This window comes from Balaenoptera borealis (assembly GCF_965194805.1).
Source record: "Balaenoptera borealis genome assembly, chromosome: 11".
Lineage (NCBI taxonomy): Eukaryota > Metazoa > Chordata > Mammalia > Artiodactyla > Balaenopteridae > Balaenoptera > Balaenoptera borealis.
The window spans coordinates 109,163,548-109,188,992 of NC_138868.1; the positions used below are offsets into that span (position 1 = coordinate 109,163,548).

At 48.5% G+C, this 25,445-nt stretch overlaps 1 protein-coding gene across 4 annotated transcripts in view; it reads left to right on the top strand.

The window, feature by feature from the left end:
* The first annotated feature begins 8,055 nt into the window (after positions 1 to 8,055).
* The window catches only part of NTM (neurotrimin), a 935,126-nt gene continuing 917,736 nt past the window's right edge, over positions 8,056 to 25,445 (top strand). For all 4 annotated transcript variants that reach the window (XM_082343112.1, XM_082343113.1, XM_082343114.1 and 1 more), the window contains exons 1-2: positions 8,056 to 8,165; positions 9,522 to 9,726. In XM_082343112.1, coding sequence (XP_082199238.1) covers positions 9,645 to 9,726 — 82 coding nt within the window. In that variant the 5' untranslated portion in view covers positions 8,056 to 8,165; positions 9,522 to 9,644. The remainder of the gene's footprint in view (positions 8,166 to 9,521; positions 9,727 to 25,445) is intronic.

A 25,445-nucleotide genomic window follows, 5' to 3' on the forward strand; every position in this document is an offset into this window, starting at 1 on the left:
CCTTTAGTCCCATCACTTCTCTAAGAGTGCTTCCAAATCTACCATGCTATCATCATCTCTACCCCAGTCTCCCATCCAAAGACAAACATGACAATAACAAAGATTGCAAATATTTTAAGAAAGGGTTATGAGATAGAATATGCAAATGTACTTTGAAAATAGAAATTCAATGTAAAGATGTACAAGAGTTAGTGTTATGGATCTGTCCATAAACAACAGAATAATTCCTTTGTAAGCTGCCTCAAATTCATGTATTTTATTTCCTTACCATTTAGCCTTTGTATCATCCTAACCTAAAGCTTATACAGAATGGTGGGAATGGTCTGCACACAGCGGACGGTGGGTCAGTACTCTTAGCCAGACAAAGGGCAGAGCACATGGGCTCAGTGACTCAGGAATGCTTCAGGAGGCTGTCTCTGTCTTTCTTCTTCTGGGCATAAATCAAAGACTCCAGCTTTCTAGGCTGCCAGTTCAACACCTTTTGTAGGCACTTAATTCACTCAGAAATTAAAAATATATACATAATCCTTAGAGAAAGTACCATTATTCTTCAGCTTGACACATGATTTGATTTTAAGCCTTATATGTCTCCTCTACATCCTACTGTGGGTTAGAACCAGTCAAATGTCTATGATGAACGGCTATTGCTGCCTGGGCTGGCCACCTCCCACACAGACTCCGCCGATACCCTCCTCGAAGAATCGTTGCCTCCCCCTTCCCTGCAGAAGCCATCTGTGTAGTTACGGGGACTGTACATGGACAAGCCAGGTGTTAAGAGTATCACGTCGTGCCTTCTTACCACTAGATCTCCTGTCTCCTGCCTTGCAAAGCAGCGCTCAGGATCACCAGGAAGGCCCATTCTGACATCCCTGTCAGCACCCCCAGCCCCTGGGGTCGCCACCCTCGTTCCCCCCTCCCCTGTCCCCACACTCCCGATAACACACACACTTTTTTGTTCTCACCATCACCTCTTCTTTCACAGCCTGTTCTTTGCAACAAAGCTGAAACCCCTTCCCCCTGAATTCATCCACCCCTTCCAGGTATGGTTATACTTTTAAGGATTCAGGACTTTCAGTTACAAAGAATACAATTTGGGGAAGTGAGCACACGGGGCTGTTTCCTTGGACAGAGGCGGTTTCAGGTATCTGTACACATTCTGGAGTAAAAGGAATGACAGTGGGGACTTCCCTGGTGGCGCAGTGGTTAAGAATCCGCCTGCCAATGCAGGGCACACGGGTTCGAGCCCTGGTCTGGGAAGATCCCACATGCTGCGGAGCAACTAAGCCCGTGTGCCACAACTACTGAGCCTGTGCTCTAGAGCCCGTGAGCCGCAACTACTGAGCCCGCGTGCCACAACTACTGAAGCCCGCACACCTAGAGCCCGTGCTCCACAACAAGAGAAGCCACCGCAATGAGAAGCCTGCGCACCACAACGAAGACCCAATGACGAAGACCCAATGCAGCCAAAAATAAATAGATAAATAAATTTATTAAAAGAAAAAAAAAAAAAAAGAAATGACAGTGGACATGGAGCTAAAAGACCTCCCTCTGCTCCCGGTTCAGCTTCAACTCGTATGAACCTGAGGATGTCACTGCCCTTCTCCAGACACCACTTCTTCGTGTGAAATGACAGTCGGGGACGCCCATGGAAACGTTCCTGGATGCCGTGTATTTCACTGTCTTCCCGAAATCTGGCTGGTAGAATTCAACAGGCTTCTAGGAGAGCATGAAGCCAAACGATTCAGAAATATATAAACCTTTCCTTAGACCAGACGCCTCCCCATAAAGTCTTCCAGTTAGATATTTACATAGAGGGAAGTGGCCAAAAGCAGTAAAGTGACAATTTATTGTCAAATAGGCGGAGTCATCAACCCCCATGCAGGGAAGTGGGCTGTTCCAGGTACCCCAGGGACCCTTCTACCTCTAGGTTCAAGCCTGGCGCCCACCCTCATACCACGATCTGTGCAGCCTCCTGGGGCACAGGCTGCCGGGACGCACGTGAGTGCCGGAGTCACGCGCATGTGTGACCTGTAGGAGCAGGGAGCCACTGCCCCACAGTCCGCCCAGTTAGACAAGGAGAAGCACTGGGTGGGCAGCTGTCCAAGCCCCAAAGGCCAAGGAGGGAGGGGTCTCCTCTGAGGGAGGGCCTTGATTCACTGTACGTTCCGCCAGAGTAACCTCCAGAAATACCAGTTCCTATTGCTTTCACTGTCTCAGAATCCCCGGCAACTCTGCTTCTCAAATTCAGTTCACACCTCTCAGACATCAAGACCTCCCAGGTAAGGCCCAGATGACACGCCTTCTCAGTGCTCTTGGACACACAGCCTCAAACCCACCAGGATGGGTCACCTTGATTTCCCCGGAGCCCCACGTTCACCTCCAACCCTTGGCCCAGTGGTCCCCCTCGGCATGGATGAACTGCCCCGTCTCGCATTCAAAGTGGACCAGGGCTGATGCCTTTCCCATGCCTCTCACTGACCACCCTGACTGTTTCACTCTGGGTATCAGTTTCACTTGCAGCATAGACCAAGGTGAGGCGAAGAGCAGGGTTTGGGTGTTGAGAAGGCCTGGCCAGTGGCTCCCTGCGTGACCGCGGACATGGTACTCAGTCTCTGTACTTGCCGATGGAGGGTAAGAGCATTCTGCCTCCAGGGCCGCTGTTAGGGTTAAGTGAGAAGACACATGAAAATGCCAGCGTGGCGTCTGTCATACAGAGACGCTCACTAAGCAGGGGTTTACTCCCTCCCCCCCAACCCTTAGGAAGACGGATTTGGTCCACCTTGACTCTGTCTGTGACCTTATTTTAATTCCAATTTGATAATAACACTAATCTTGTAAGTAAGGGACCATAGACACCTCCATTCTTCCTAGGGCTTCAGGCAATATCTAGGTATTTGCCAGCTCTCAGGGGAAGTAGTGTGGGGAGGAGAGGGGAGCAAAGGGTGTTTGTGTTCATCTGTCCCCACATGGACCCTTCAGTCCAGATGCCTTCAGTTGCAAGTGACAGAAACTCAATCTGAAATAACTGAAGCAAATAAGGGTGTGTGTCTGCCTTCAGGCTTGACTTGTCCTACTTTCAGTGATGCTTTCTCCTCTTGGTTCTCCTCCTAGTTTTGGTTGACTTTTTTCCTTGCAGACTTTCTCCATCTGTTAGGAAATTTACCCTCTGGAGCAGCATCTGTTTCCAAACAGCGCCTAGAAAACTCTCAGGGAAGAAACTGATTGGTCAGCCCTGGGCCACTTGCCCATCTTCACACAGAGAGGGTAGCAGCCCAGTCAAGCCACATGGAGCTGATTCCTGGGGGCGAGCAGGACAGTGTGCCAACAGTCCCCACCTTCCACAGAGCCGAGAAAACTGCTGGCAACAAGCATCCCGGGGGCAGTGACTCGCGGTCGAGTTCATGCTGAATATTACCCAGCACTGTGATTGGTTTTTTCAAGCAAGCTCATTATAAAGACATTGGAGCCAATGTGTGTGTTAGACGTTGTATCAGGGCTTTGAGAGTCTTCATTTTGGTTAATTCACATCGACTCTGTGAAGTAGATATTATTATTTCCACTTTAAGGACAAGATGGGCGGAGATGAGATGAGATGAGAAAATTGAGGATCGCAGAATTGAAGCTGATAAATGGAATTAGACTCAAATCCAGGTCTTCTGATTTTAAATGTTAAATTCTTTCTGTTATATTACTATGCCGTATGGCTTCTTTTTGAGATGATGATGATAATTCGTAGAAACCCAGGTGAGATGACTTGTGCCTGTAATTCCAGTTAGAAAACACGGACCATGTTCCGCTTGTAGGAACGTGGATATAAATCTCTGTGTCCTTAATCTCTGTGCTGCTAAGGGTTCGACTTTCATTGTAATATCAGCTTAGGCAAATTATCCATAAATCAGGGAATCGGCTTTAAGTAGAATTCTCTAAATAGACCCCACAGAATTCCAGCATTATTGGTACCCTGACCACATCACATGTGTTCACATCAGAAGTGACCATATAACGTGGGAGCCACATTCAAGATGGCTTTCCAGGGAGACCCTTGGAAATGTGGGGACCGTCTTCCTCCTCCAGCTTGGCTTTCTCCCTCCGGAAGGGACACTGCAAGTCAGAGCTGGGCCCCTTGCTCCACCCCAGGTGTGGGAGGGCAGGCAGTGCCCCCTGCCCCGGAGGCGGGCTCACCGCCACCCAGCCTCGGCCAGGCGGCCACAGCGGGCAGAGGCAGAGTGGAGCAGTGGCATCTGTCAAGTCCTGAACGTTATTTCAGGGCTGCTCTTTAGGTTGAAGCCCCCGTGGTCCTTTCCATAACGGCTGCGAGGAATAAAACCCGCTGCCCACCCCCTACCCCCCAGCACACACCTCCTCCTCCTCCTCACGGGCCTCCGTCTCCAGCCGTGGACCAGGCCCCCCATGTGTGTGTGGTTGTCACCGCCCTCCCAGGCAGGGGGGCTGTGCTCAGGTTCAGCTGGCCTCGGACCGCGGGGCAGCCGGGCCCGCTGTGACCTTCTGGGGCTTGCTGTCTGGGCTTGCCGTCCGGTTCAGCGAGGGGCCAGGTGTGCACGGGCCAGTTCACAGAGAATCAGTCCCCATTTGCCCTTGCTCACCGCGGAGAAGCTTCAGCTCCCGGTTCACAAAATGCCATCCTGGCTGCCTCTCCTCAGAAGTTAAAGACCTCATCAGCTTCCCCTTCCTTATTCCTTATTTCTTATTCCTCTTCCTCCTTCCTAATCTGCAAACAGAAAAATCACTTCTGCGGTAAATTTCTCTTAACTTCACGGGGTGTGGATGGTGAGAAAATACCATTCTGCCTAGAACAGGAGGCCCCTTTCCTGACGTTAATTTTGTCCTAGGACCATTCACCCTCCTCTGACCCTTGAACTGGGAAGCAAATGGTGCATACCGTGCATCTGGCCAATCCAAGAGGCAAATCTCGTCCTGCAGACACCTGACGAGAAGTACTTGCGCCTCCGAGCTCGGCGGAAGGAGCCCTGATTGTTGAGTGAAGAGCTGCGATTTCCAAGGATGCCCCCCCAATGAGAGCTCCCCCCGGTCAGGGCCTCCAGAGTCACAGAATCCCTGCACGGCCCGGGCCACCCCATACAGAAGGACCCGGACACACGCTGTTTGGGGCAGTTGCAGCAGAGCAGATTCCCAGCCCTGAGGCCCGAAAGACTGAGATTAAAATGGAAAAAAGGAAAGAGAAAATGCAGACTGCTTCCATGTGATCCATCCGTTAGGTAAAGGATGGGCCTGGTTGAGCAAAGCCCTGGGTGGACCCGCTTTCTCCTCTGTAACTACACCAATGATCTTTTGGATGCCCAACAGGCCTATGTGGGTGCCCCTGCATGTAGCCCACATCAGAGGAGAGGAAAAGATGTCTTCTCCACCAGGTGCTTCTGTGAAACATGTAGGCCGCTGGGGAGTTTTACCCCATGGTAAACTCCAGCGTTGAAAGAGGTATAGGTCTCCAGATAGCTTAGCACTGAGCAGTACTCAGACTCCAAATTAGGCTTTGGGTTCGACAGTCCCTAAGGAGAGAGTTCACCTTGGTGAACGCAGGAGGTGCGATTCTGGAATGAAGCTCCCCAGGGGTTTGGTTCACAAGCACCGAGAGCGCCTCCCTAGGACACGTAGCACACCACTTCAGTCTCCATTTGACTAAAACGGTAAAACAAATGAAAACTAGCTGATGGTTACGACGTACGGTGATGGTGGGCATGAGTTATAGCTAGTATCCCCATTCAGACGTGGAGCTGAGATGACTCAGCCAAGGTCCCACGGCCCCAGGGATCTGAACCGGCTGGATGCAGCCCAGCCTGTGAGCGCGGTCACCAAGCCATGCTGACCAGGACGAGTGTCTGTTGAGCGTGCCCGTGTGTGTCAGGCACGGTTACATTATCTGTGCGTAGAGGGTAACTAAGATGGATCAGAATTTGTGCCAGGGTTCATTTTTTAAAATCTTTTAAAAATTTTATGGCAACATAGCAGGGCAAGATCAGGGCTCTCAAACAGCTTTCAAGAGCCCCAAAGTTAGGTGGTGTATTTCCATCCTCCATTTTTGATTTATGGTATCGCTTGACTGTGCATTCTTCCCTCTGCTTCAGATCTGGTCTCTACCTCACTTTGAAGGTATAGCATGACTCTCACCATCTCCACAGGGCTTTTTTTTTTTTTTAAGTATTTATTTATTTATTTATGGCTGTGTTGGGTCCTCGTTTCTGTGCGAGGGCTTTCTCTAGTTGTGGCAAGCGGGGGCCACTCTTCATCGCGGTGCGCGGGCCTCTCACTATCGCGGCCTCTCTTGTTGCGGAGCACAGGCTCCAGACGCGCAGGCTCAGTAATTGTGGCTCACGGGCCCAGCTGCTCCACGGCACGTGGGATCTTCCCAGACCAGGGCTCAAACCCCTGTCCCCTGCATTGGCAGGCAGACTCTCAACCACTGCGCCACCAGGGAAGCCCTCCACAGGGCTTTTTAAAACTATCGTAGAAAATGCCCATCTATCACTTCTTTGCATTCAGGTAAAATTACTAATTATCTGCACCAACCATTTGCAACTCAGTTATTACTAAAAGTAATACGTGGGTTTTCTATATGCTCTCTATGGATGTATGTGTTGTTTCATATAATTTTTAATAACATAGGCTATTAGCAATAGCAAAGGGATGGATATAGAAGATGTATATATACAATGGAATATTACTCAGCCATAAAAAGGAATGAAATTGGGTCATTTGTAGAGATGTGGATGGACCTAGAGACTGTCATACAGAGTGAGTAAGTCAGAAAGAGAAAAACAAATATCGTATATTAATGCATATATGTGGAATCTGAAATATTGGTATAGACGATCTTATTTACAAAGCAGAAATAGAGACAGAGACATAGAGAACAAACGTATGGATACCAAGGGGGAAAGGGGGTGTGTGGGATGAATTGGGAGATTAGGATTGACATATATACACTATTGATACTATGTATAAAATAGATAACTAATGAGAACCTACTGTATAGCACAGGGAACTATACTCAATGTTCTGTAATGACCTAAATGGGAGGGAAATCCAAAAAAGAGGGGATATATGTATACGTATAGCTGATTCATTTTGCTGTACAGCAGAAATTAACACAACATTGTAAAGCAACTATACTCCAATAAAAATTAAAAAACAAAACAAAACAAAAACAATAGCAAAGGGGTTATACGTAAGACTGTCTGATATCTATATTCCCTTATGGTAGTTAGCATAGGATAGTATTTTAGAGGTTGGTCTGAGAGACAAATGCTCAGGTTCACATCACATCCTGGCTCCATTGCTGACCGGCTGTGGACAAGTTTTCCTTGAGCCTCAATGTCCTCATCTGTAAAATGGGGATGATAAGTGTACCTCTTCATAGGTTGTGAGAACTTAAAGAGAAAAATGCATGCAAAACACTGGCTCTCATGCCTGGCACATAGCAAATGCTCAATACATGTCAACTAGAATGATTAGTTTATTACTGTGGGCACGCCTATGGATGCTTAAAAGAAATTGGTGAATGTACAGATTTGTTGCAGGTCCGGGTGAGGACACTTGTAAATGTTGGTCTCTGTCTCTTCAGGTAGGGACGAAAGGCTTACCGGTGACCCGCTGTCTTCCTCGTCACTCTGGAGAGCAGTGAAGTGGCAGTAGAGGAATCCACCCTGCCTTCTGTGCTGGGTGGTTGTTACCGTGGCCAAAGCCACTCCGGAGCATCTAACTGCACGTGCCACTCTGTGGAGCACTGCACAAGGAGACCGGTCTAGAGATAAGATGCTTGTCCCTTGGGAGATCAGAACATCAAGGGCATTTTGGTGGACGCGTGAATTAGAACGCAGTGGCAGAAAAAAAAAAAAGTTAACATGGAAAGCCTTTAAAATGAAAAGAGACTTGAGACACAGCCCTTTCACTGTACAGACGAGAGGCCACGGTTCACAGAAATAAAATGACCTGCTCCCAGTCCCTCGGTTTGTGTGGAGCTGCAGCTAGGATCCAGGTCTCCAGACCCCACTGCCCCTTCCACTCAGAGCCGTGGGGCTGCACACCTGCGGGGGGCGCCTCTCTCCCTCACGCACAGCACAAGGTGAGCAGCGCCTCTGAGGCTTGTGCAAAATGGCAGCGCTGCTTCCTGTTCACCTGTGCACCCGGTGAGTACTTCTGTTGTACGCAGTTCAAGGTTATGTACATTAAAATTATTATGGGGGTTACAAGGAAGTATCGTAATTACTGTGGAAATCTGGAAGAAATACTTCAAAAATGTGTGTGTTGAGGCATCATGATGGTATGCATGTGTCAGAATCAGCTAAGGAAGGTGCCGTGAACAGGCTAAGTTTTCCAGAATTTTTGTGTGCATCACATAACTTGCTTCCCGTAAGAGAAAACCACAAATTAGATCATCAGTTTTCAGGACCTTAGAGTTAGCAGATCTCTCAAAAAGTCATCACATCCATTAGATTTTTTCTGTCAGAGTTATATTCTTACCCATCATCAAGGAGATGCATGTCTGCAGCTCTCTGAGGACATTTTGCAACCACACACAAAGTCTATACTCAGAAAGTCCTTCGGTGTGTCTAACCTAAGTCTGTCTTGCTGCAGTTTAAATAAACCACAAGCACTTACATTATTTATCTTAGTGAAAGTGGATTGACTGAGGCATGTAGAATAAACTCACCCCTTGTTCCCTTTTGGAGAATCTTCTCCATATTCGGACTGCAGCTCTTCTCAAATCTCAGAAGCCCCATCTCTTTTCATGGTATCATACACACATGGATGACTTCAGGAAATAAACTTAGTGAATGAAATATAGGAGTAATACAGATATTCTGAAACAGGAGTGACAGGAGAAGAAAATAGAAAGTTATTTATTATTTTCAAAGCAACAAAGTAGGAGGTTGATTGGAAAAGGTGAAAGATGAGAGAGAGAGAGGAAAAAAAAATTGTCATTGAATGATATTTTCATCGGAGAGGAAAATAAGTACCAACAATGAAATCTGACTCATCTTTGCAAGTTTCACCAAGCATGAAAATGTCCCTTTAAAATTTCCCGTAAGTGGTTGCTGGCTGCGGGATTTTTCCAGTGTAAACGGAATCTGAGTTCAGGAGGCCAGGGAATGCCAGAAGGAAAGGGATTTTTTGCTGCTTGGGGTTCTGAGATTGTCAGTTTAAAAAATGAAAGTAATATAGAAGGGGCAAAGTGGCATTTATCATGCCATCTCTCCAGGCTCCTGTCTCTTTAATCAGCTAGCCTGATTTGCCCAGTAAATGATTCCTGAGTGTGTGTGTGTGTGTGTGTGTGTGTGTGTGTGTGTGTGTGCGCGCGCGTGCCCGCGCGCGCGTGTGTTGTAGCTCTGTCAATCCTTGGATTAGAACCAATGATTGCAGCTTGTAGGAGGGCTGTCCAGGGCCAGATTGTACGAGGTGTCTCAGTGCCAGAGTATGAGGAGAGATAATTACTGAGAAGTCACACTCTCTCCCATCCTTGGCTTTCTTGTGGTGTCCTTCAGCAAAACAGTGGATTTAAATCTCCTTCCACCAGCTTGAGAGCAACGCAATCTGTCAGGAAAGGAAGAAAGAAAGAAAAAACCCGAACCTGACAAAAAAGAAGAAAAAGAAGAAAAAAAAAAATCATGAAAACCATCCAGGCAAAAATGCACAATTCTATCTCTTGGGCAATCTTCACAGCGCTGGCTGCTCTGTTTCTCTTTCAAGGTAAGAGCTTGCTATTGATTTGCCTACAGTCGACCCAGGAATTGTACAGTGTGCTGTTGATGATTCGCAGACTCTCTGAGTCGGCTCTGCTGTGCGGTTGGTTTGCAGGTGGGGGAGAGAGCGTCCGACCAGCATGGCTGGGAGTTCATCCTCCCTCCCAGGCTGTGAGGATATTGATTTGATGCTGGCTGCTGCCGGAACGGTGGGTGGGTGTGTGGGGCGGGGGGGGGGGGGGATGTACGTGCAGAAGTAAAATGTGTCTGGGGCTCCCGTTCGGTACGTGGCTGTGTGCTGGTCCCCTGGACCTCCGTACATTCTTGCACACACACGATAGATGGAGACACATGGAATCACGGATTCAGAGGGCGACGGGGCTGCTAACGCATTGCTTATGGTACTGGGAAGAAATTACGAGAGGAAACTTTAAATATCTATCGGCCAGTAAACTTGCAAAGCTTCTGCAAGGAGCAAACAGAAAATGCAGGCTAGGCATAATCAGGTACCTGTGCATCGTGGTCAGAGAGCCAGCTAGAAGGGCTGGATCAGTCTGCAGCAGTGGTGGGCAGCCGGGGCAGTTTCCCATGTGTTTTGGGGTGTGTTTGTGGAGGGGGGCAGCGGGGTGTGGTGACAAGCGGGTAAGAGGCTGTAGGAGCCAGCAGGGCTCTGAAATTCTGGAAAGCTCTCCTAAGTTGAAGGGAGAGAGGCATGAAGAGTCGAATGCTAATGTTCGGTTTCTTCCTCTTCTGGGAAGCGGAGCCGAGGGGCTGCAGTTGGGGCCAGGCTTGCTGGGGCTGAGCGCGCGCTGTGACGTGGCCCTGCGGTGCTGGGGTGGCTTGGGATCCGCTTCAACCTTGAGTCCACTCGCTGCACCGGGTGGCCCCGCTCTGTGTCCCGGCTTTCATGTCCCAGCAGCAGCATTACCTGCCCACCTGCTTGCTCCCATCCCCCCTGTCCTTTGAGGGTCTGGCTTGCCTCTTTCTTTTTTGAAGATCCCTGCACTCCCAGGGACTGAGACGGGCAGAGAAACTTTCCCCGGGTGGTCCAGCACCATCTCCCAGAGGACCCCTTGTGGAAGCTCAGCCCTGGCAGCTGAGTCCCCAGAGGAAAGTTCACTCCCAGGGGGTGGAGAAGGCTGAGGAGTCCCAGCCACCTGATTCCCTTCCCCACTGCAGCACTGGGCTTTCGTGGTCCGGACTGGTCCCCACCTCGGGTCCCGCTGACCTCCCTCTGAGGGTGGGCTTTGGGGACTGTCCCCTTGCCATAGTTGCAGGGGTGACCACACAAGGTGGGCAGAGGGACCAGGCTGGGAAGAATCAAATGCGTGTGCACCTTCGGCTGAGGCTCGAGGGGGAGGAAGGGGGCCCCGGAGGGATCTGAGTTGGACGCAAGCAAGTCCATTGTGCAGGATCTCCTTGCCTCGCCTGCTGCACCCAGCCTCGGGGGCGCCGGCCTCGGGGTGTCTCTCCTCCCTCACGGGGTGGTGGGTGTGAGAGTGAAGGAGGCCACGTGGCGGCAGCCCTGATTGACTCCTCTTACGTAACAAGGAGCTGTGACAGCATGTGTGTGTGTGTGCATGCGCGCGCGTGTGTGCAAACCCCAGCTTGTACTGGGTGAACAGGGGCTCACCAGTGAGGTCAGAGCCCCAACTCTGGCAGGGGGGAAACTGAGTCCAGAGCCAGGGAGCCTCAGGGGAACAGCTTCTATCATGTTAACCACAGAAGCGGAAACTAACTAGGCAAGGGGTGGAGTGAGGGGTCAGAGGAAGGGACAGGGAAGGTCCCAAGACCTCCATAATTTCCATCTGTCCTGAGGTCTGTGTCTCTTCCATCTGTAACTTCAAACCGGAGACAATGGCCAAAATTCCACCATCCACAGCCCCACTGGCTGCATGCCAGGAGCCCCAGGGCCATGCTGAATTTACATATAAATTAGCATACGTGATTTTTTTTTTCATCAGAAATAAATGCAGGGAAGCATAATATTTGCTCATACTTTGAATCATTCCTGAATAGATGGGAAGGAAGTGGTGATGCAAAATTCTCCAGGGGGAATTCTGATTTTGCATTCTTGTTGCCGTCTTGGGGTGGGGATGGAGGTGACTTGGTTACCCCAGCTCTCCTCACATTCTACCAAATCCTGCTTTTCCTAAGACGAATAATGGCTTTATTTGTGCTACCCACCTCGAGCCAGTTCTGAATAGCCTTCAAAGTGTCACAAAAGAACCGGGCTGCCCAATTTTAAGGCAAAGGGACCCCCAAGACCCCTGAGCCACAGGCCAGTTGGGCCAGCCAACATGATGTGTGTTTTCTCTTCAAGGGGGTGGGAGCTGGAGTCGGCCAGCTACCTCTTATCAAACTCACAGAATTACTGAGGCAGCCACGTCTTGCCTGCAATAATCCACCCCTATTGCCTTGACCCAGTGGGACTAGTTAGAATGCAGTACACATTCTAAGGCAATTTTTTCTTCTCCTCTTGTTTTTGTTTTAAGCTGGCTCTTCCTAAAGCCGTTACTTCCTGGGTTTCTTGCCTTCTTGAAAAGGTGTCCGGGGCTAGGGGCGGGTGATGGACGCCTCCCTGACCTGCTCCTCACCTCTACCCCACCAGCAACGATGATCCAGCTTAGATGGGGAGGGAGTCAGCACTGATTAGTGATGGGCGGGAGGGAGGGGGTGATTAGCGCCCTGGGGCTCTGGCCCTAAGAAGATCTGAGGTTGATTAACAAGAGCTCCTCCTAGTTCCTGGGAACCAGAGTGAGGACCGGGATTAGGCCGCTGTCCTTTGCAGCACGCCGCCCACCTTCTGCCACTGAGAGGCTCTGACAGGAATGGCTGGTGGTGCTGCAGCTTCTCTCCTCCTGGGAACCCGACCATTTCTCCTTCGAAGGATTAATGCTCCTTTCAGCACCTTCCGAGGAGCTTGGCTAGATTCCTGTCTTACCTTTCTCATTTTCTCTCACCTTCTCACATCCCGCATCAACGCACCTGCCCACTTACACACAGGCAGGGCAGCGGGGAAGGGGGAGGAGATGGGGCTAGGTTCACCCTCTCGTTCTCTGGGCACCAGCAACATGGACACCGTTCAGCTGGGCGGATTGGCCAAGTTCCTGCCACTCACAGTAAACACTTGGGTGCCAGCCGCAGCCTGAGCTGGGCAGAGCTTCTGAGATGTGAGGGGGGCAGATGAGACCATAACAATGTCTACTGGCAAAGTGAAAAATCGGTTTGGGATGATGGGATCCTGGGCCTGATGTAAGCATTGTGGGCACTTGGAGGCATGGCCAAAAAGACGTTCAGGGGAGACTGCAGAAGGGCTTCACAGTGTGGACCCTGGCTGCCAGGCTTGGCGCTGCCAACTGGGGGCGAGCCATGGGTGAGCCGCGGATGGCACAACAAATGCTGCTCACCTCCACCCTTCACACACGGTGACGGTCCTCGGGGCATTTGATCGAGGTGGCCGGAGGGTCCCAGCCGGGGCCATTCTTGGGTCGCAGCTTTAGTTGCCAGGCACACAGCCTTGTCCTGGTGCTGCTTCTTCCCTTTGTCAGTTTTAAAGCCAAATATGAGCCCTGGAACCCCTTCTCACCCTGTGACATCTGCCCCTGACTTCCGTGGTTTCCCAGTGGCCTCTCCTATGGTGCTGAGATGAAGGGTGCTGAGCTGTGTCCCTGAAGGGCCTCTCCTGGTCCCCTGCTTGTGTGCTCTGCCGGGCGCTGTGTCCCAGCAGCTCCCCGGGGCTCTGCCCCTGCACCCATGCAGTCTGGCAGCCCTGAGGAGCAGCGACCCAGGCTGGGGCCAGCTATGTGTCATGGATGGGCCACACAAGTGTTGGCTTTAGCCACAGTTTATCCCTTGGGATGAGGTGAGCTCTCTCAACATCCTAAGCAGTGGTGACATTTCTGAGTCAATGTGGGACATGTGATTCTGGGACGTCCAGGAACATGCTGGAAGGATTTGCAATGCTCTTGCCATCTGCTCCTGGTGGAAACAAGTTGGAGAGGACGATTGTGTCTAGGATTTGTCTCTGTTCCAGAATTTTTAGGTTTGGAGCTCATGACCTGCTCTTGCCCATCAACTAGAATGATAAAGATGCAAAAAACTCCCACTTTGCTTTATATGTAACCTCAGCAGAGGTCCTACAGACCCTTCAAATACCCTAATGAGCGTGCCTGCCAGATTTCCAGCCAGTTCTGGTGGCCTGAGCACGGCTGGGTGGGGAGCAGGTACATCCAAACTCAAAGTCCCCCATGTTTTCTGTAGGTGGAAATACTTCCCTCTGTGCGCCCGTCTCCCCACCTGCCTCAGCATGGGAAGCAACTCCCCTGGGTGTTGTAAGGACTCATTAAAGCTTGTAACGCGGCAAACATGTGGTGCTAAGTGGAGCTCCATGCTGAGCCTGCTGGTATTTACGCAGCTCCTTCTCTTTCTGCTCTACTGGCTTGTTACATGTTTATTTTATGTCTGTAGTCATTTGAAATTCAATAAAACTAATTAAACATAAAAAATGAAAACACGCAAAAATAAGGTAATCGACGGTGTACAAGTCGGATGGGGTTGGGTACCACATCTTCCCAGGTGTCTCCTCCCACCTGGTGGCAGAGGCCTCCTGCCCTTAGAGGATGTGCTGGTGAAGACAGTAAGGGATTTAGAAGAAATGTGCGGCGGGGACCATACCTCCCATCGCTTTGTAGGGGGAGACTGTTCAGGGAGGGGCAGGGGGTGGGACCAATGGCAGTGGGAGGGGCCCTGGGGAGGAGGAGGGTGGAGCCAAGAGTTCTAGAGGAAAAAAAACAGCTCTAAGCTGTACTGGCAAAGGGTAGGAAGAAGAGGACTCTATCCTCTGCCTTGACTGATTTCGTCCAGTAACCTCTAGAATTTGTATTTTATTTTATGTATTTATGTATCTGTTTCTGCAACCTTCTGGACTGAGCCCGCTCTTGCTGTGGCAGCTTAAACTTACAGGAGCTTCCGCGAAGAGATGTGTGTTCCTCCGCCATCCCTCTCCTTCTCGCTCTCCCTGCTTCTCCCTCTCTTCCTCTCCCCTTTCCTCCCTCCCTCTTTCTGCCATCTCTCCTCCTCTTCTCTGCCCTCCCTATTCTCTTTCTCTCTCTCCCCTTTTCTTTCTCCCTTTCATTTTCCCTTCTCCTCCGTGGGAAACATAATTGATCAGCTGACAGATCTGGGTCAAGCTGGCAGGGGCTGCTCCGCCTTGCACAGGCTTGCCCAGGAGAGGAGGGGGGTCTGTCCTCCCAGGTCACAAGGAGCCCAGATGACGCAGTGCAGTGATGGTGCGGGGACCAAAGAACCAGTGGCGAGTTCATGCCCCATAAGTGTGGCTGGGACCCTACTGACGGCAGCGTCCTCAGCTGTTGCATGTCCTGGACACTCCAGTGTTCCACGTCCCTTTTCCCTTTGCCTCTTTCCTGCTTCTGTTTAGCTTCTACACACTGCTTGCTCCCGTGCCCTCGTTCTTCTTTCTGCTTGCCTCCCTACCTTTTCTCCTCTTTCCAAAACCAGGACAGGAGATCTCAGAATCTCCCCCACTTAAGTCATATTAGAGAAATGGCCTTTGGTTTACTTGCAAGAAGAAAAACAGAAACTCTGCCAGAAGAGCTCTGTAAGTCATTTGCAAACCGCAGAACAAACCAACAACGATTCACATTTTCATTGCTGAGAAAAAAGTATTTCAAGAGAGACTGTCAAGCTGAGAAACCAAATATTGGAAAACACGTTCTTCAGCTCTGTTACTAAGGACATCTTAGGTTACTAAATTTGATTTCTTTCTTTTTTTTTTTTTTTTTTTTTTGGCTTCTCGAAGAGTATTGTCCTTTACAGTAATAGAAGAATGTTCAAAAGATGGACGGGTTTTGGCTTCAATTGCTCATTCAAATTCACGCTCCAGAGGTGCCTCCTTTGCTTCTCCTTGGTGGTGGTGTCACCAAGCTCTAATCCAACACAGACTAGATCTAGTTGTTTATTTGTCCGTTGGTTCAATCACCTGGCAAGTGTTTATTGAGTTCCTATTATGTTCCCTGCATTGTCGTAGGTGCTGGGAATATATCAGTGATCAAAGCAACTAAAGACAGAGTATGGGGACTTCCCTGGTGGTCCGGTGGTTAAGACTTCACCTTCCAATACAGGGGGTGCGAGTTTGATCCTTGGTTGGGGAGCTAAGATTCTACATGCCTTGTGGCCGAAAAACCAAAACATAAAACAGAAGCAATATGGTAACAAATTCAATAAAAGACTTTAATAATGGTCCACATCAAAAAAATGCTTAAAAAAAAAAAAAAGAGTACAGTCTCCCAGATTTGATTTGATTTGCCGTTCTTTATAATCACATTGGGAAGAAGCAACAGGACCAGAAGCAAGGGGGGGCGTGTTGCGTGTCGTGGCCTCCTGCACAGTTGCTTGTGCAAATTATGATGGGCGGGAGGAACGCAGCAGCCCTGGATGCTTGTTTTTAGGTGGGGAGCACTGGGGGAGGAAGCTCCACCTGGCTCTGGGTCCATCCTGTAGCAGCTGCTGCCTCTGCTGCGACACCTTGACTCCTGCCGCAAGGGGCTCAGGGCTGTGTGACGCTCCCTCAGTTAGCACAAGGATGGCGAAACCTGGCATGAGGTGGTTGGCTTTGTGACTACTGGCTCTTGTCATTCGAGTTATTGGTTGATTCTTGGCACCGTTGCCATCCTATCCAGCGGCCTGTCCGCCACGTTTGTGCCCTGCCTTCTGCATAGAACTAGACGGTCAAAGCGGGCAACGGGGGCCACTTACACAGGGCAGGGCAGGGTTTGCTGAGGCAGCTGGTCGGGGTGAGGCAAATGCAGTTCAGGGGACTCTGAGGGATTCAAATTTCAAGGTAGACTTAAGATGACCTCCCTTCTGAGAACCTTTTTTTTTTTTTTTTTGCTACCCACTCATCACACCCTAATTTAGGGTTCCTGGAATAATAGACACGCGTCGTCATTTATTTGTTCTCCTCTGATGCTCCAGCTGTGGTTGGGACACAAGTCTTCTTTCAATTGTCAACTTGTGTGTTCAGCCTTATGTACCCAAGGGGAATCGAGCTTTTCTTCCGCTCACATTGTGTGCTGTGGCTGCCCCCGGATGCTTTAGGAACACTGCTTACCCCACTGCTTCTGTCTGCATTCCCATAGTGGTGGTGATGCTTCTTAGCTTTTCCCCTGTAGGAGAACAGGTAAGTGCCTTTCTCACGGACCCATGATTCTTCCAAGTCAAGCAACCTGGAGCAATTCTACCTCTTCTGACCCTGTCTCAGATGTTAGAAGGTCCTCAGTGGGTAGGTGCAATGTGTCTTTATTTGCAATATTCCCATTTTCTAAGCCAGTGGTCTTCAAATTTGTTCTACCATAGAATCACCTGAGGAGCTTTATAAAAGTGTCAATGTCTGGACCCTATCCCAGAACAATTACATCACAATCTCTTTGTGAGCTGTTTGGATATTTTTCAGAGCTCTCTAAGGGGTTCCAATCTGTGGCCAGGTTTGCAAACCATACCTCTCAAGTCATCTGAAAATGTTCTCTGACCTGGAATAAGACACATCCACTCCATGAGCCTCAGTTGCTTCATCTCTAAAATAAAGCAGTTGGACTAAAAGATTTTCAAGGTTCATTTCAAGTCCCACATTCTGCAATTCCGCATATCGTCTTTTTGAGTCTACTCCTTGAAAGGTAGTGGTGCTAGAAGAAAATATTCAGAAGCAGTCTCTGTTTGTAGGAAGCTAAGAATATGAACACAGTCACAGACGGACGACCAAAGTCGGAACGTGTGAGTGGTGTGTGTGCACACAAACACTACACACTGTATCATACATACTGTATCACATATCTGTACATGCATGCGCTTCTTCATCAAGAAGGCGTCCTTCAGGTGGGAAGAAAGGATGAACTAGTCACGGCATTTCAGGTAGGGGGACTCAGGAACGATAACGATCAACCCTATAGGAGAAATTCAAGAGCCTTGGAATATGTGAATATGGGTCAAGAATGAATGTGTTAGAGGCAGATTTAGAGCAAGCTAAGTGATGGTGAGCCTTGGCAGAAACTCCATTCATAAGTGTGAAGCTTTGCATTTCTCCCTCCTGGCTTCCACTCCCGCTCGCTCCCCAGGAACTGGCTACGAAGCCTGCTGCTTCCACCGCTCTCCTTCTCACAGGCAACAAAGGCTCCGTGCTCAGAACCCCAATGGCAATTTGGCAGCTACTGTGTTAGGCAGAGTGATGCTGGCCCTCCCCTCCAAGCCAGGTCAGATCCTGCAGTGCAGGCAGGAGTGAAAGCTTGCCTGTTTTGATGGAGTCAGCAGGTGTAGGAGGCGCCGGGGGAGCAGAGCTATCATGCAAATTTGTACCAAGTGCAGTCACTGGGTAACTCACAAAGTGTTCACGCTACTGTGTCAGGCAAGCCAGAGTCACAGCCAGCCGAACCCAGAGGAACGTTCAGGATGGTTTAGTTCAATCCCTCTCTTGGAGCTCTAACACCCCAAAAGTGCAGCTGCAGTGGTCCCCTAACTTCTGTCTCCAGTATGGGGGGAACTTGCATCTCTCCAGAGAGCTATTACATCTGACCGTTCAGGAAGACAGGGAGACAAAGGAGAAGGAGAATCTGTCTTCTTATCGATTCCAGCCATTTGCTCGAGGTCTGGAGAGAACACACAACATAGCGGCTGGATGGCCTGGGTCCAAACCTTGGCTCTGCCACTTCCTAGTCTGAAACCTTTGGCGATTTAATCAACTTCTGTGGGTGATTCAGTTTCCTCTTGTATATAACAGAGCTACTTCTGAGTCTTACCTTTAAGGCTGGTATGAGGATTAAATAAGTTACTGCAGATAAAGTGCTTGGCACATAGTAAGCTCTCAGTAAATATCACCTAATAGTATTATGATTGCTGCTAATACTACTACCCACAAGGCTGATTTTTCTTCCACATGACTTTTCTTCAAATATTTGAAAACAGGATTCCCTCCCCTTCTCCCTTAGTTAAATATTCCAAGCTTTTCTCCTATATTTCTCTGTATAATCATTCATAGATAGGGTGCTGATGGCCCTTTTCTAAAGTTATTCTGGCTACTTTATGTTCTTTTTAAGGTAAATCTCCTCCCAGTGTGCTCTGAGTAGCCCAGAATATTACAGGATGTGGCCTCTCCTGATTCCAGATCAGGATAAAATGAAGTCTCAGCTCTTTGGAAAGGCATGACCCAGGAGCGCCGGCCTCTCGCCTCACCCTACCCCTGGTCTGTGGATTCCTAGGGCTTTTCTGAGGTTTCCACCGCCTAGTACTCGGGCACATGCTCCCCCTGCTGAGGGCTGCCCCGCCCACCTGGAAAACGCTTGTGACTCACCACAAAACTCCAGGCTCAGCGTCCCTTTGAAGCCCCTCCTTCTCTCTGTTCTGCCTCCACTGCTCTGGCACTTCCTTCCGGCCTTCGTGTCCGCTGACATCTGTGTGGCTACCTGCTGACACGTCTGTCTCCCCTCACTGGCCCGTGAACTCCTGGAGGCCCGGGACCGCCTTGTATATCTGCACACTCAGCACAGTACCTGACGCACGGGCGACCAGCGTTTATGGATAAGACGAAAGGGGAGAGAGAGAGAGAGAGAGAGAAAGACGCCCTTAGGTGTATGAGGAGCCACAGAACCCTATAGACTCAGGGTGAGCTGTAATTAACCCTTCCTTCTCCTATGCCTGTGTTGTACTGTGCACGCGGCAGCCTGGCCTCGAAACTTACCCTTTCTGAAGTCTTTTTATTAGATTCAACTCATATCTTCCTCCGACAAGATCTTTTTTGGACCCTGAATATGTAATCCCACACATCAGTAATCCCTCCTGGTTATAACCAGATGTAAACCAGATGTGATAGGTGCCCAGGGAGCGGGAGATGAGCTCACTCTTTCTGGCTAAACTCACCCAAGAGCAGGAAGTGGGACCTCCAGTGGTCAGCGGGTCCAAAGTGTGGACCAAGGGACTGCTCTCTGAACCACTTTGGCATCAGAGGGGGCACCAGGGGCCAGGGAAGCGTGCACCTGAGAAAAAAGGAGAGTGACTGGGGGGATTTGTTTATCTGGAGAAGGCAAAGTGGACGAGTGCTTCTTACCTGCTTCTTCCAACCTGCTCTGCCTCTTTCTTCACCATCCATTGCCCCCCACAGCATTTGACTGTCCTCTAAACAGCCAGAGGACACCTGGCCCAAACATGAAAAGACTGACAACCTTCTTTCTCAATGCAATTGGTGATGCACAGACATCTGCAGGTAGATAAACCCTTTTGCCCAGTCTGAAAGCAAATAAGAATGATTATTCTATATTTCTTCTTCCTTTTCCCGTAAAACTTCTGAATAGGAGGATCCGAATGTCTTATCACCACTTTTTCATTACTTTCTTGCACTGCTGAAGCCTTGTCCAAGGCTGGAATAGTTTAATCATCAAACCCAGAAGCGTTTTCGGACTTCTAGAGTTGCGGGAGGTACCTTGGAATTAGCCCGATCTCCCACCCAAGACAACCATCCCACCTGAATGATGTTCACTAATTCCTGCTCACCAACTCCAGGATTTCCAGTGAGCACACGCTCACTGCCAGAGTCGTGGTCCCAGTTCCGGCTGTCTATCCAAATCGCCTGTGGAGATTGTCATAAGCAGAGGCCCAGGTTCAACTCACAAAAGTTCTCATTAAATGGATCAGAATGGGGCAAGGTCACCTCTGCTTTGAAACACCTATGACTCTACAGTGCAGATACAGTGGAGATCAACTGATACTAGCCTCCCTTTGCATAGTGGATAAACTCTGTGAGAAAATACTGTTCAGTATAAATTCTATCCTTCCTCTTTATAAACAGGGCTCTAAACTTGTTCAGGGCAGCAATGTGCCTGTTTATAATACGTACCTCTGAGATTTCCTTAGAGCTGAGGATGGTCATGCCATGCAGGTCAGGCCAATGGAAAGTGAGCAGAAGTTTCCCGGGTGGGAGTTTGAGGGTTATACTCAGGAAGGCTGTGCTTTGTGAACCCTACCACCCCCCTCCCCCAGCCTTTTCTTGACTGAGAGCCTGGCATACTACCCGGGGGTCCAGGAACCAACTTGCAAACAGGAGGACAAAATGGCATCAGAATGGCAAACACATCCAGAATGGCAAAACAGGAAGCTCTTAGGTTGAACTAAATGGACTTGCTGTTTTAGTAAATCAAAAATAGCTGAGTATGAACAATTTCACATGGCTCAATCTAACAGAAGGACCCCAAGTTCAAGAAAACATAGCAGTGATGCCAGCTCTGGAATACCTATGTCCACACTTATTATTTATGGAAAAAAATCCCCATATAATTAGGTTTCAATTACTTGCAGTTGAATACAATCCTGGAGAATCTACGTGGAGCAAAAATTTGCCTCTTCCTAACTTATGCCAGTTAGAGCCACTCAAAATACAAGCAATATTGTGTGATGCAGTTTCTTTCTAAGAGAAAACTATTATGGACCCAAGTTATCTTATCTTGACACTCTTAGTTCCTTCTCGTCTTTATCACGGGCATCACTCCTAGACCACTAATCACCCTGATCACTATCTTCTAAAGTTGCTCCAGTTTGATAATGATCCACTAAAAGGCATTACCAGAGAGATTGTTCCTGACATAGTCTGATCGGCAGGGTGTGGAGTGGGCTATTACCTACCACAGTTTGGACTTTATATCTAGGACCACTTTATTATTATATTCATTTCTTTTCCTTTTCAGATATTCCACGCGATTGCTCATTGGTGTTGCACTCATTCCCCTGACTAAAATTATTCAAGACCTCTCCCATGCTTGCTTTTAAGTATATGAAATTTCATTTCACGTGGGTCCATTATTTAAATCCATTGAGACTAGTTTTGTATTCTGATAAGCTGTCACCATCAGCTTCGTGTCATCCCCAAGTGATATAGACTTGTCACGTCCACATCACCAAGGTGAATGATTAAAAAAAAGCAAAATCATAGATTCAAGGGCATGGCCGAGTTCTTACTTACATTTTTATTTCATCCACTCCAGAATGATTTATTCAGACCCTACTGTGTGCTGGCCATAAACAACAGGTCCTGGTTCTTATACTCAGTGAAGTAAGACAATTCAATACAACATACTATGTGCTGGGATAAACGCAAGTCATGTTTGCTATGGCAGCATCTAGATTTCTGAGGTCAGAGAACTCTTCTAGAAGGAAGAGATGTTAAAGCTGAGACACAAAGGTGAAGAGATTCAACCAGGTAAGAGGAGAGAAAAGTGCTACAATGAAAGGAAATGGCGTAGGCCAAAGCCTAGAGGCAGGAGGGCATGGTAGGAATTTAGGAATCCAGTATCCCATCTGGCTAGATTGAATGTGTTTGTACAGTTTGTGGGGATAAAGCGGGGGTGGAGGGGCAGGTTGTAGGTAGGAAGACAAGGGGTGTAGGTAGAGAAGTAGTCACAGGTCAGACCTTGAATGGCTTTATGGTTCTTGTTAAAGAGTGTATTCTGAGGAAAGAAAGGGTGTGGAAGGGCTGTATGCCCAACAGCAGCATGATTAGCTTTGCAGTTTTAATCGTTAAATAACATTGTTTGGGTTACTTAAAAATGTTAAAATGTTCCTCTAGTTGCAGTGGGGGAGTGAATTAAAAGGGGACAAGAGTAGAGGTATGGCAGCCAATCAGGCATGAGTTAGCCAGGTGAGAATACGTGGCAGAGACCCAGAGACACGGGTATCCAAGGGTCCTAGACTTAGAGGGTGTGACCTGGAGATGGAGAGCAAAAACAATGGTGTGTGAGAAAGGGAAATGGAAGAGGACTTCTAGTATCCGGGTAAATGGGACACAGGCAGGTTTTAGGGGGGTGGTGATGAAAGCAATTTGGGTCATGATGGTTTTATTGGTGTACACAGAGCACTGCACTATGAAGTTAGTTGGACGGCTCTGGAACCCTGGAAAGTTATCTGAGCTTGAACGAAGACGGTCTTCAACACAGACACAGTTAATTACCCAGGAAGAGAGTAGAGAGGAGGTGAAGAGAAATGGGGCAGACAACTAGGATTTAAGGATTGGGAAGGGAAGAGATCTTGGGAAAACGATTGACGAGAAGTGGCCAAAACATGGGAGAAAAACCAGGAGAGGATGACGGCATCGGGGTCAGAGGACATGTGTTTGGGGAAGGCAGGAGTGTTAGCCTAATCAAATGCGGCTGAAGATCAAGTAAGGTCCGACTTAGGGATGAATATCTTCTGTCCTCTTGGGAGCACAGTCTTGTGGGCTAGAGCCATAGTGTGGGGATAAAGTGGGGTGAGAATAAAAATGTGGATAATTATTTCAAAATTTTTTAAAGAGAGAGAAAGTAGGGAGACCAAGGGTGGGCTGCAGATGGAGAGAAGTTTGTTACCTTTGTAAGATGGGGAAGCCGGCTCTGAATGCGTGTGGTAGGGGCTGCTACAGGGGGGCATGAAGGGGGGCACAGGAGGTGTCGGACTGGGTGAGGGCCCTCGGGGAATGTAGGCGGTGGGGTGGGAGCAAATCTTGAGCACAGGCAGAAAAATGGGTCTTAAAGAGAAGGAGACAGACCAGTATCGTTAGCATTTAAAGAAGGAGCCACATGTTTGGAAATATCCATTACCATTGGATTCAGCCACAAATGACAACAATACACAGTGAGAGTGGCTTAAAGAAGACAGGAATTTATCTCTGGTTACAAAAACATTCCACTGTGTTCCTGGCTGGAGTTCCTGAGGGACCCCATCCTGTCTGTGGCTTGGATCCATTGTACATGGTCTAAGTTGGCAGCATCCTTGGGCCAGGCCGTGAGATGAAAGAGAAGAAACAGAAGAAGGGGCAGAACGCACACGCGGACTGCATCCCAAAGAAGCTCCCTCCCTGGAAGCCCTCACAGGACACCCTTCCTCACACGCCTTGGGCCAGAACTTGGTCACACGGCCACATTGAGATGCAGGAGAGGGTGGGAAAGGTACCATCCACTTTGGATGACCACATGCCCAGACAAATTCAGGGGCCTACAACCATGGAAGAAGAGGGCTGTGAATATTAAGAGGCAGTTCTCCTGTTGTATGAAAGGGGGGAGGTTAAACTTCCCTTGACGAGGATGCGAGAGGCCCTCAGCCTAAACAAGAAGCACATGGTTAAGGCATCACCACTCTCTGTGATCTCACCCTGGCTTTTCCACATCTCTAGTCATTAGGGAAATGCAAATCAAAACCATAATTCGATACTACTTTATGCCTATTAGGATGGTTATCAGTTTTTAAAAATGGTGATGATACAGAGAAACTGAATTAGGACCCTTGTGCACTGCTGGTGGGAAGGTAAACCGGTACAGCCACTGTGGAAAACAGTTCTTCGTTCCTCAAAAAATTAAAAATGGAATTACCACATGATCTAGCAATTCCACTTCTAGGTATATACCCCCAAAAGTTGAAAGCAGAGACTCAAACAGATATTTGCACCCCAATGGTCATAGCAGCATTATTCACAATAGCCAAAAATAGAAGCAACCCAAGTGCCCACCCATGGAGGAATGGATAAACAAAACGTGGTCTGTGCACACAACCAAATATCATCCAGCCTTAAGGAAATGAGTGAATAAAATCCTGACACAGGCTATAACAAGGAAGGACCTTGAAGCCATGATGCTAAGTGAAAGGTCAGACACCAAAGGACAAATATTGTATGACACAACTTCTATGAGGTACTTGGAATAGGCAAATTCATAGGGACAGAAAGTAGAATAGAAGTTACCAGGAGCAGGGGATGGGGAGTTATTATTTCATGGGTATAGAGTTTCTGTTTGGGATGATGAGAGATTTGGGGAGATAAATCTGATGGCTGTACAACATTGTGAATGTTCTTAATGCCACTGAATTGTATGCTTAAAAGTGGTTAAAATGGTAAATTTTATGTTATGTGTATTTTACCACAATAAAGAAAAATGGAAAAAAGAGAGAAAGCTGTCTTTGGCACTCTATGGATTCAGGCAAAGTTTTTTTTTTTTTTAAAGAAACTGCAACCTATTTTATTTATTTTTGGCTGTGTTGGGTCTTCGTTTCTGTGCGAGGGCTTTCTCTAGTTGCGGCGAGCGGGGGCCACTCTTCATCGCGCTGCGCAGGCCTCTCACTATGGCAGCCTCTCTTGTTGCGGAGCACAGGCTCCAGATGCGCAGGCTCAGCAGTTGTGGCTCACGGGCCCAGTTGCTCCGCGGCATGTGGGATCTTCCCAGACCAGGGCTCGAACCCGTGTCCCCTGCGTCGGCAGGCAGACTCTCAACCACTGCGCCACCAGGGAAGCCCCCAGGCAAAGTTTTAAGCTTAGCGACAGGAAGCAGAAGAAGTTTATGTTTGATCGTTTTTATCTTCTCTGAGTTTAATTCGGGGAAGGTCTGTGTCTGCACGCATGCGTATACAGGTTCCTGTGTATGCCTATAGCTCTGTAAGCTGGCTTTCCCAGGAAGCAGAAAAGGACTGAACATAGGTGTTTGCATAGTGGTGGAGGGCACTGGCCAGCAAATCAGAGGGATTCCACGTAGTATTAACCACTCCTTTCCTCACAACATTCTTTTTTCTCTGGATTTTAAAATGATTGTTATCATTATTTTTTGTTGAAGTGTGGTGGCTCATGTGCAATGTTATATGTTACAGGCATACAACAGAGTGATTCATAATTTTTAATGGCTATACTCCATTTATAGTTATTAGAAAATATTG